General features: G+C 38.3%; 1 protein-coding gene across 3 annotated transcripts in view; it reads right to left on the bottom strand.

Annotated features, from left to right (window-relative positions):
• Positions 1-12731, bottom strand: part of VPS13B (vacuolar protein sorting 13 homolog B) — a 479360-nt gene that overhangs the window by 93813 nt on the left and 372816 nt on the right. For all 3 annotated transcript variants that reach the window (XM_063327260.1, XM_063327261.1, XM_063327262.1), the window contains exon 36: positions 2491-2898. In XM_063327260.1, the coding sequence (XP_063183330.1) occupies positions 2491-2898 (408 nt within the window). The remainder of the gene's footprint in view (positions 1-2490; positions 2899-12731) is intronic.

Raw genomic sequence — 12731 nt, 5'->3', positions numbered from 1 at the left:
GTAGTTTTTTCCATGATGTTTTTGAACAGTGTTTTTAACTATGTTTATTAAAGTCAGCACATCAAAAAGGATCAAAGAGAAAGCTAGTGAGAACCAAAGAAACCCCAAGCGTATTGTGTTGTCTCACTGGGGAGTTATGCAGATTCAAGTAAACAAGTGCAAATTGTTGAGGTTTTAATAAAAATTTTCTACAATTATTGTATCTGAAGTCATTCTATATAATAACATCTGTACAGCAGATGGTCATACTGTACAAAAGGCAAGCAATGCTCCTTTTCTTCCTCTGTTTTAACAGTACATCTGAGATGACTACTTTTGTCATTGTGCTTAGTTTGGTTCAGCAAATAATTCGTAAAATGCAGCTGCTGCAGATGGTCACAATAGTTATTTGACTGTAAAATCAAAGACACAGTGAAGTATTTGCGTATTAGTTTCATTCTATAAAAAAAAAAAAATTCGACATTAACCCTGTTCAGCTCAAAAGGTAGATCTATAAAACCTTTTGTAAAAAGGAAAGTAGTGAAGAACCGACATATTTAAATTCTTCTTGCTCCCAAGACACAGCTACTACACTTCTTTTTAATTGAGTTAGCTTGTCTAATCTCTTTGCAATACTAAACCAAATCTAGTTAGCAACTGTGGTATTATTCTAAAGTATTTTGAACACAAGATTATAATACCATTTCCCCTGCACCGAGTAATTTATCTTCTTTCCTGAAGTTATAATTTCCACTTTGGTTTCTACCAGTACTTTAATTTTAAATTAATAATTTTAAATAAAAATAATAAAAAAATTAATAAAATAGTTTTTGACCGTTTCAATCAGTTTTGTAGAAGCGTGTCTTTTGCACTTCTTGAAACTTAAAACAATTTATTGCACCACCACAACAGCATGCAAAATCTCATCGCATGTATTTGTCTTTTTATAAGCAAAGATAAAGCAACCTTAACTGGGAAAAAAAGTGAAAAGAGTCAGTTGATGTCTATTTATTGTCTGGTTATGAAAGTTCTTCATATAGAACTAATTTCCATTTTCATTAGATTCAGCATCAGCATTGCTTTACTTAACATTGCTTGCCAGACTACAAACACACTGAAGATTCACGTATAGCTTGTGACAGGAAAAAGAAAGATTGGCTTCCTCCGGCTGCCAGAAGAATTAAGAAACAGAACTTCGTAACAGAATGTTTCTGAGGTTTAACGTGCAAGGCGAGGTACATCCTCCTGGGAAGACGAAAAACTCCAGGGTAAGTGATATACACTGCTGAGTTTGCCAAATTGCTTTCGAGTACACTGACGGAATGGACTCGGCTTTGATATATCGAAGCTTGCTGTGAACACCATAACGTACCATGGGACTGATAATGTATAAATGATAGAGGGAAAGTGATGGAAGGAAAGAGGATTATTATACAGAAAGAAAACTAGAACTATTTAAAGGACATCAGAAAGGCCTTTTACTCCGTTGCAGTGCTTTCTGTGCTAGGGTTGCAGTCTGACTGGAAAAGCGTGGGAACGCAGGCACTGTTCCTGCCTGTACTGGTGTTTATTTATGGATAAATCAAGAGTTTCAGGCTCCAGCACTTTCAAAGGCTTTCATGTACTACGAACCTTAAATTTTTCATTTTTAACTTTTAAAACAATAAAGAAGCACTGAAACTTGCTGGCCTGAGGAGAAATATTTCAGACGAAAAAGAAATAAATCACCACCTCACTTGGCATACAACTTGCTCCTCGCAGCTACAGACCATTTCTACCTCGCAAGCTACTCTGCCAACTACCTACATCTGGCTCACCTCCACATCATGTAAATGTACCATCTTATTAATTTTATTGAAAGACTAATAAAGCAATTTACAAAGACACTGAAAATGTCTCCATTTTAAATGAGTCTCTGGTATCCTGTTAATTGTACCCAAGGTGTAACATTTCCTCGCAGCTCTGCAGTAATGAGGCTGGAGCACCCGTTTTCCCTGGGTGACTCTCAGCTGTGCAGAGGAAGCATGTAAAAATTTAAAACTTCATAAGCCCGGAGGAGAATAATGGTATGACCCAATATTTACATAGTAACATGTGTCAGGGCTCTGAATAATTATTTTGGTTTTTTTTTTTTTAAACAGAAATATAGGGTCCTAACAAGAAAATGTGGTTATAGAGTGAAAACTGTCAAAATTTTGCCCTTTGAAGTATGTACTGAATTATCAGAATACCAGAATAGTGGTTCTTGTAACCACTATTCCAGCCAGAATTCTGTCAATAAATTAGTAATTACAAGCTAGGGGATATTAACTACAAAATTAAGCACTCTTGGGTGCTGCCTCACTGAAAGGAAAACTCAGGTAACGGACTCTATCAGGGATTTTCTATTTTCTGTTGTAGATTTATTATGTTAGCTAGAGAAGGTTCCCCTCAATGCCCCACGCTTTAATACGGTTACCAGGCCACCACTTGAACAAATCAGTAGCACTTCCAACTTTCAAAAACTCTTACCTGCAGTTTTATGTCCACTTTTAATATTCAGGCTCCCGGTGAGGTTTGATAAAGAGACTAACAAACAAGGTTTATTGGGATGTGGGACGGTTTCCATTGAAACAACCATTTGAACGGTGTGAATGGAAATTTTCTGGAAGCAGGAAAGCGCTTGCCACAAGTTTTCTTGTGCTGTAGCCTTTTGCGCAGTGTTGGTGTGCACTGCAGATAGCAAATCCTTTGTACTGGGGTGTTTGGTTATTGAAGTGACATCCTCATCCGGATTAATGCCAGCGGACGGAGCAGCCTCCTTCTTGGGCTCATCACCATTTCTGGTTATGATTTTCTTCAAAAACTGGTTTATTTGATCAAGTCTGACAAAACTGAAATTTGCTTTCACAGGTTTTGATATGTCCACGTTTACGTCAGCTGTAGGAGAGAATTGGAGAAAGAAATATGAGAAGCTATAGTGCAGTTATTCAAGTAATGTAAAAATATTAGACATTTAGTGGAGATAACATTATTTCTACCATGTTTCATTAAAAAGACTGAATCAATGGTAAAATATAATGAAACAATAGAAATAACTGAATATAAAGGAACTGAATTGAATAAACTGAATAAAAGGAATATAAAGAAACAATTTAGGAATAAATCTGAATTAAAACATAATGAAAAATACTGTAAGCAATCTTCACTATCTACAGTTTTAAAGGAAGAGACATGTCGCAATGTTGATCTTATTTCCTTGTTTCTTCCCAGGGATCATCACAGCTATCTGAAAGACACACACTTTATTTGAGCGTGTAGGAGGGTAAATACATTAGTCCTTTTGTGTCAGAATGAAAATATACTTCACATTCTCTTGAGTTTTACATCCAGTAGAACTATTTGACTAAATTCCAAAGCCAACAATGAACATTATCAACACATTTAGATAAGTGAATAACATGTATATTTTCTTGTTTCCTATGCAGCTAATATGCAGTATTCTGCAATGCATTTTCACAATAAAATGTGAAATAAAAAGAAAATATAAAAACTGAGGTATGTTTAGATTTCTTTGTTTTCCAGGGAGACTGGAATAACATAATATTTTAAAAATGTTCTTTGCTCCTTACGAAAGGATTTTGGTACTTCCCAGACTGCTAAAAGTCTCACAGAATTTTAGAAATCACAACTGATATGAACAACATCACTAATAGCTGAGATGTTATAATTACCAAGATTATTTCACAGATGGGAAGCAGGATTTTACAATGGCTGAAACTTATTTCTGTGCCGCTATCTGCCTTTTTAATCGGTACATTACACATCGTTAGAGAAATCCAGCTTTAACTTATTTTTAAAATTTTTTCTTTTCAAATTCAGCTTTCAGTCAGTAATGAGACAGCCACCCTGGGCAGGGGGAAAAGTTCGCTTTTCACTCTGCTGTTTGATTTCCACCGCCCCACCCCCAAGAACCAACAATGATTAAAATCCTGTGCATATATCTAAACTAGATTAAATGTTCAGAGAAAGCAGCGCTACTTAGTTTCGAGTTTCACTATAAATACGTATAGGAAACACTGTTTGTTCAAGGTTTTACACAGATTAATGAGTATTTCACCAAAATTAGGACCTACTTTCAAAGTTGTTCAGGATCACGTTCTACTCTTAACACTGATGCAAACTAAACGAGCTCGATTCTCCCACTCTTTAGGTAAATTGAAAGTTTTTACCACAACAGTGAAGGGCTGCAAGAGCAAAACTTCGGAGCTGCTCTTAAGCATAGGTTTATACTGACTTCAGAGAGTCCCAGGCACACAACAAAGCACACTTCTAACCCCCCAAAATATCCAGGGGTTATAAATTTCAGTTAGATGCTTTGGTATCTGAAAAGATAAGTCTCTCGCTAATTATAAACTAGCACTTTTTCTACAAAGATACACGAAACTTATTAATGGCCATGTAAGGTTTGTTATACCTGAATTAAAAAAATCCACACAATCTTAGAAAAAACTCTGTAGTATTCTACAAGCCACAGCTAACTGAAATTTAAGACTGAAAAACTATTTTTATTGTAACATACAATTTTAATCAATGGGTTTTCTGAAAATGCTTTCTCTTAGAATCATAGAATCATTTAAGTTGGAAAAGACCCTTGGGATGATCGAGTCCAACCATCCACTCCACTCTATGAAGTTCTCCCTTACACCATATCCCCCGACACCACGTCTAAATGAGTCTTAAACACATCCAGGGATGGCGACTCCACCACCTCCCCACCACCACCTCCTCTTGTGTTAAAGCCTTCCACACTGAACTAGAAACTGTGGCAAAACACTAGCTAACACACGGGCCTAGTAGAAAGGCAAGTATTGAGGCTTGGAAGCTGGACATAAGAAGAAAGCAAGATTTTTAGGCATCCAAAAATCACACTTGATCAACATGATCAAGATTTTTCAAAATACTTATGTACCGATATTTTTAATTAAAAGCAAGGGAAGCAAAATGTCAAAACACTTTTGAAAAATCTCTCCGCCCTTCTTGGCACTAAAGAATACCCCAAGACTTGCCTGCCTTTTTGCACGCATCATTGGTCCACTCCTCCCTCTGAATGGAGAAAAGAGACTTACAAATAAAGTAGAGACCCATGGGACATTACGATATTAATTTACTTATGATACTCAAATGGAAAGGAGTGTTATTCTAATGAAATATTAAAAAAACCCCAACAAACAAATGAGCAGCATCTTTAAAATGGTACAAGTTTGAAATCCAACTCACACTAGGATTTGGGTTTCAGAACCATTTAGACACTTTCAAAACAAGTCCTTTATCGACTTAATCGTCTCCAATATTGATCTAGCAATAAAGGAGTAAAATAGAATAGATGCTCATGATTTTGCTACATAATTAAGCTTGTAAGTTACTAAATGAGGAAAGGACCCCTATTGCTTGCTGTGACAGCTTTCACATCTAACTGCTTTGTCAAAGGCACATTTTATTGCCAACACTTTCCTATGGTAGTGTAGCCCAGAAGAGGAAAAAACAACACAAATCCCTACAACACTAAAACTGCTTAGACAAAAGTTGACGGAGCACGTGTCAAGCTAAAGCCAGAGAGTTAACTGATTGAGAAAGATTTAAAAGGAGATTAATATGAGAGCAATAATTCTCTCGTGGGGTTCCTCAGGCCAGGGTAGAGAAGACATAGGGCACTGGTGAAGCTCAGTGGTGGAATACGCATACCACCTGTGATCCTGGTCCCGTGTTTCATCACTGCTGCTAGTCACAGAATCATACAGTGGTTCGGGTTGGACAGGACACTGAAGGTCATTTAGTTCCAAGCCCCTTGCCATGGGCAGGGACACCTCCCACTAGACCAGGCTGCCAGAGACCCACCTAGCCTGGCCTTGAACACTTCCAGGGATGGGGCATTCACAACCTCTCTGGGCAACCTGTTCCAGTGTCTCACCACCCTCACAGTAAAGAATTTCTTCCTTATATCTAATCTAAATCTCCCCTCTTTCAGTTTAAAACCGTTACCCCTCGTCCTGTTGCTATACTCCCTGATACACAGTCCCTCCCCATCTTTCGTTTAGGCCTCCTTTAGGTACTGGAAGGCTGCTATAAGGTCTCCCCTGGACCCTTCTCTTCTCCAGGCTGAACAACCCCAACTCTCTCAGCCTGCCTTCAGAGGAGAGGTACTCCAGCCCTCGGATCATCTTCGTGGCCCTTCTTTGGACTCGCTCCAACAGGTCCATGTCCTCCTTACACTGGGGGCCCCAGAGCTGCATGCAGTACTCCAGGTGGGGTCTCACCAGAGCAGAGTAGAGGGGCAGAATCACCTCCCTTGACCTGCTGGCCATGCTTCTTTTGATGCAGTCCAGGATATGGCTGGATTTCTGGGCTGCGAGTGCACATTGACAGGTCATGTTTGAGCTTCTCATCAACCAACACCCCCAAGTCCTTCTCCTCAGGGCTGCTCTCAATCCATTCTCTGCCCAGCCTGTGTTTGTGCTTGGGATTTCCCCACCCACATGCAGGACCTTGCACTTGGCCTTGTTGAACTTCATGAGGTTTGCATGGGCCCACCTCTTGGGCCTCTCCAGGTCCCTCCAGATGGCTTCCTGTCCCTCAGGTGTGTTGACTGCACCACAGAGTCTGATGTCGTCGGCAAACTTGCTTAGGGTGCACTCAATCCCACTGTCTATGTCACCGACAAAGATGTTAAACAGCACTGATTCTGGTACTGACCCCTGAGGAATGCCACTTGCACTGGTCTCCACTTGGACGTCAAGCCATTGACCATGACTCTCTGAGTGCAACCATCCCCAATACCTTATCCACCAAGTGGTCCATCCTTCAAATCCATGCTTCTCCAATTTAGAGACAACGATGTCACATGGGACAGTATCAAATTGTTTTCACAAACACTGTACTCATCCAAGAAAGCAATAAAAAGACAGTAGGACAAATGACTTCCTTGTTTTCTCTCTGGAAAGAGCACGTCACCCAGAAAAATGTTTTCATGACTGATAACTTTACGAACGGTTGTATTAAGTTACTATTATCCAGTGAATCAGTCCTGACAGAAGGTCGTGGCAGCCAAAAGCATAATTGCAGAAAATGTAACTCTGGAACCTTCACTGCAAATACTTCAACTATCTCGTAATGACATAGGTTATTTTTACAATGGGGGAAATATTATGTAAGGAGATTCTTTGGCATTTTAAGTAAAACGTTCAAAAAATAAAAAACCAATTGAGCAATCAACATGTTTTTAGTCTTTGTCCTGTTTTACACTTAGCACTTAGTAAAAGAAGCTTTAACATTCCTTCTAAGAAAAACATATTTAAGTGATGGACAGAAACAGTGAAAACTGATGAAATATGAAGAGCTATTTATAGCAGTTGATGAAGATGGATGTTCAGCAGCTTCTCCAGTCACGCAAAATGGGCTAAAAAGAGACGTTACAACGTAAAGGGTCACCTAGATGCAGATGGAATAAAATTTCTAGGGTGCAAAATCCAAAGGTAATAGTCTTTTTAGATGATTTTAAACACCTTGGGAAGCACACCACACAACACTGTGCAGATTCTGTACGAGTAGGAAAACACAGGTTCCTATAATCCAAACAAGTCTTTGAATTGTCCAAAATTACACCAGACTCCGGACAGGGCAAAAGGTAGCTCAAAGCCACTGTTAACTCCTCAATTACATCAGTCTCTCTGCCTACTAGCGACTGGCTACCATAATTATACCCCAATGCTTTCTTTAGATTTAAGACATAATAGCAATAACTTATTTTGCCAGTTTTTCTCTATTTCTGACAAACAAATACAAAGGAATTACTGTGCCTGTACATAGATTGCATTCAACTGAGTCATTTCTGGTTATGTTTAAATCAGACTGAACTAGATGATTTTTTAATTTTTTTATTACAGTGTAGCATTTGAGTGTTGAATTTGATTTTTTCTTTCTCTCTCTCAATTTCTTCACTACATCCCTTTAGCTAACCCAATAAGTCTACGTCTGTCGATTATTAGTTACTAATTACGCTTCACAACTTTCTGAACAGCTACTAGGAAACAGAATGATGAAATAACTATTGAGTTAAAAGGAGATTAGATAAATATAAATAAATTACGCTTATTATATGCTCCCACCACACCAGGAGATGACTTAACAGCGAAAGGAAAAGAATCACGTTGCAATAATGAAATCAGAGAGGGAATTCAGGTCCCAGAGGCGATTCTACGGAGTTTATGTTAATGTACACCTTGTGGGGGACCAAAAATCAACTGGAATAGTTTCCTGAAAACTGTTTCCAGCTATTTTCTCATTTTAAAAGTTCCAACTTCACTTGACCCATTAGTCATCATATTACTTACATTTATTATGTATTTTGAAATCTATTACAAAAAACCCAATGGATTCAATATGGCCTGTTTGAACAAAATCATAACATCTATAAAAGAAAACCTATAAGCAGCGCTCTGAAATTTCTGTCTGAAACAATTTCTTTCTTTGTCATTTTATTACTTAGAACTTCAGATAAAAAATTTCAGCGTTATGAATATTTTACCCTTGTTCTCCATAACATTCAGATTTGGACTGCGAAGATATAATTTTATTCTGTGAACTTGGGATAATGATATTACTCAAAAGGACTTTTTATTTGGTGGGCTAAGGATGAATAAGCAACGCAATAATAACAGAGCTCCTAGCAAGTTGCTTTAGGTCAATCCCAGCTCTTACTGAAGTCAGCGGGCTTATTCTAATATATGCCATAACTTAATGTACACCAGGTCACTATTTCTATGACTAATAAACTACCATAGTGTTCTGAAAAACCAGAAAGTAAACTCCATGAAAATTATTTATAAACTTTATTTATAAGACTGGGGTCTTTTCATAGACTATGAGAAATATTGAACTGTGAGAGAGAAAAATATGGCATTATCCAAGATTTTTTTCACTTTTCATACCCCTCATTCTGCAGTGGATCTTCTATTTCTCATAGGTAATACAGAAAAGGCCGGGTCTTTCTTTCTCAGGTTGGACATGGGTCTCGCTCTCCCCTACCCCAAGAAGGCTGTAAAATATTAAACTTCTTAAGAGTACTGATATAGAAGAAACTACTATTTGCTCTATACTCTTAGGAGGATTGAATTTCCTAGTCCTAAAAGGAAAGACGCAGACAACAGGCACGAAAGATTTTACCACCAGTAATATTCTTTCTCCAGGAGCCACCCATCCTGATGCAAGTAGTCTAACAGAGGAAATCTGAGGAAGGTAAAGGTAATCTCAAGCCCTGATTCTGATTTGGAGTCAGGGTGGCCCTTTGGTAACAGGGAAATAGCTGAATTGCAAAAATTAAATTTATAAAAATACAAAAGAGAGAGACATGTAAAGAAAAGACTAGCTGTACTGTTCTCAATTGTCCCTGGTCAGGCATCAAAAGAGAGACAAATTAAAAGAAATTGAAAAGCAAGAAGAATACAAACGACTTGTTTTTATCCTCTAATTCATCATTCTCAATTTGGATCAAGGGAAAAGAAGGAAGAAACTTGAGACAAGGCTTCAGAGGCCATCTGCAGTCCATCTTGTGTTCTGCTTCTGTGAGACAGATGCCAATTAGTCTGGAAGAGGCTGGTAGCCCCTGCTCAGTATTTCTACCTACTGCCATCTGTGTGCTCCAGCCCCACAGAAACAGCTCTCTAAGGCCAATATGGCAAACTACAGCGTTCAGGCAGCTCAATCAATTTGAGCCATGTGGGGTGTTCCCCAGCGGTAACAACTGCTACTTCCATGACCTAGTATGTCATTGACGTTATACAAAGGTGACACAAAGACATTAGCAGGTCTTCCTCGCCAGTGCCAGGGCTTGAGATCTCAAACAAGGCTCGGTGATGTAATTCTATTATTTTTCTTAAATTGTCACAATCGAACCAAAATAAATTGTTGGTCAAGAAGACCAAAGATACCACTTATAAAGGATGGAGGTTGACTGCTGTTCATAGGATGTTGACTGAAAGAAAGGAACTGTGCAACTACCAAATATACTACAGAATTGTGTCAAGGGTTGGGTGGTGAGGCCAAAAAACTATAATGTGAGCATTGGGAGGCACTATCATGAAAAGAGAATCCTAGCTAAGGGAAACGCTAACTCTCTCAACAGAATCAGGGAAGCTGAAACACAACACAGTGAGATGAAATAAATTGTTCCAGGTCATGGAGCAGGTCTGTGGAAAAGAAAAGAACCCATAAATACTAACTCTCTATTATCTGCTGTGGCTGCTGAATAATACATCTATATTAAGACATACATGAAGAAAGGGGGGAAAAAAGAAAAAAGAAGAAAAAGAGGATTTCAGAAAATTGGGCAAATGTTTTAAATAAGTTTTAAAAAGAATGCTATTACACTGAAAAAGATACCGAGAAAATATTTTCAAACTTATCCACGTGGCTTCAGTGTGCAGTCTTCATTTTCAGTACTTAGACATTTGAGAAACTAAATAGCATTTAAACTGTTGTAGACATTGCTTTTAGTAAGAAACTTTGATAATTTTACACATTATTACACTGGTATTACAGACAATAGATGTGTCAAAACCAAAGCAGTACCTACAGGCTGGTACACCTGTTTGGAATATTTCCCTTTGCCCTCTTAATCAAATAAATATCATTTCATGGCTACAGTGTCAGTGCTTTAAAAAACTTGTTTGTAAAAGAGCAAAGGGAAAAAAAAACCTACTAGAAAGCTCAAAAGTTTTGCAAATGACCCAGAGTTAATTAGAAAAGTCTGCACCCTGGCTAGTTCCCCTTCTCACGTGTCAGCTCTCATTAAATCAAAAAATTCTCATTTCAAAGTTAACAAACACCATGGTTAACAAAACTGTTAAACTGGGATCAAGTGGGCACATTCCTAGGTTTATATATGATGTCATGCTAAGCAGCCCACAGCTGAACTTGCAAGTAGTATGAATGATTTTTCAATATATTAAGTATCTGATCTAATGCTAATTTTCTCTCTATAGGCTAACTGTGCTGGGAACAGGTGGCCCTGCTTTCAATTACGGAGGGCTAACATGCCAGTGTGAGGCCTGGATTAGTTCACCTTCTCACAGGGAATTTGCCTCGGTTGGGAATGGATTTATTATGGCTTCACACATGGAACGGGGCTCATGTCAGCTGAGGGCAGTGATACATCATATGATTCAAATTAACCTGCTGTGGACTGTTCCGCAGGGCTGATATTGTGTATTAAAATGACGACATTTTTAAAACAGCTTGAAAGAAACCAGGATTGCTGAAGTGCAATGGTTCCAATTTGTTCCAACTAATCTATCACCTGCTGGAGATATTATTCTAGCGGGTTTCTGGTAGCTGCTATTTTCCAGGTTTCTCCCAGCCACTGACCTTGCTAATGGATACAATTGTTCCCTTTGCAGACGGGGGAAAAGCCCGGGGAGAGAGGGCCATGGTGCAGTTTCGCGCGCTGCTCTTCCTGCGTCACCCCGGACACAGGCCTGTGCCCCTCGCAGCGTCCAAACCACGCCAGGGAGGGACTGGCAGAAAAGAGCCCCCCCTCCCCGGCCCCCCCCGTTCTCACTTTATTTTTCGGTGGGACACGGTATTCCTTAGTTTGTCTGGATAGTTTCTTCTGTAGAAATTCCTTCGAAAGGCAAAGTTATCAAGGACCGCGGTTATTTCTCACCTAGTCTAACACCTTCCCAAGAAACTGCTGGGGGAAAAGGACTTTGGCATAAACCACCTGTATGTATAGATATTTTAAGGCAATTTGTAAGAAGTTGTAATTCATAAACATGTTTTGTATCATTTGCATGCGGAAAGAATACATCAAAAAGACAGCTTTTATGGCTAAGAAAGCGTAGTTGATTTAAAAAAAAAAAATCCAAAGGATGGACTAGACGGTCAAGATAATAAATTCTGAAAAATTATTGAAACAAGATGGTCATATTTGTTCCTCACCTAATGAATAATATCTAATGCTGAAGCAATAAATAGTTCACTTACTTATATGCATTAGACAAGAATTAGATGTACAATCCAGTAACAGACTGAATATAAAAGAGAGAGGGTCATGTAAACTGATGTAGATGGAATTTAAAAAATTTTAAATAATTAGTTACTGTAGAAAGAGAAAGAATAGTCCTTTAATACATTGTGGGGTTAAAGTTGAGGTCTGTTCCCACAGGCCTGATGATGAATGCTTATTTCTCCTAGGATCCTATTACCTTAAATCTGGAAGAAATATCATTTTTCTTTAGTTGCCAAAAATGTACAAAATAATCAACTCATGTGGCAAGAAGTGCATTAATGTATCCTGTTATTCTCATTTAATTAGTGGTTTCCAAGTTTAGCTACTTGCTGTAGTTTTTTGATCTCCGAGCTAATATGGACTGACAACCTGGTTTCCTGTGTGGTGAAACCATACGATTTTTCTATGGAACACTATCCACTTATCTACTTCAGCTGACAAACTATTTACAAGGAGTACTGGTTTTATCTAACACAGCAAACACTGGGAACCACTTGCAGATTTTTTCTTTTAACTGCTTGCATAGTAGTTTGCATCATAAAACACAGGCATGTTTGGTTGTTACATTTGAAATTTAACCTCAGCACACCAACAATGTATTTTGTAAGAAAAATGACATTACAATTAAATCACTGAACTTTGAACACTTAAAATCTATACAGAAAACTGGCTAGTTATCACAACTGCTACATCCAGATTTTTGTCTGCA

This window comes from Chroicocephalus ridibundus, chromosome 2 (genome assembly GCF_963924245.1).
Source record: "Chroicocephalus ridibundus chromosome 2, bChrRid1.1, whole genome shotgun sequence".
NCBI classification, from domain to species: Eukaryota; Metazoa; Chordata; class Aves; order Charadriiformes; family Laridae; genus Chroicocephalus; species Chroicocephalus ridibundus.
Note: the sequence above shows the minus strand (reverse complement) of the source record. Positions and strands in the feature narration are given on the sequence as shown.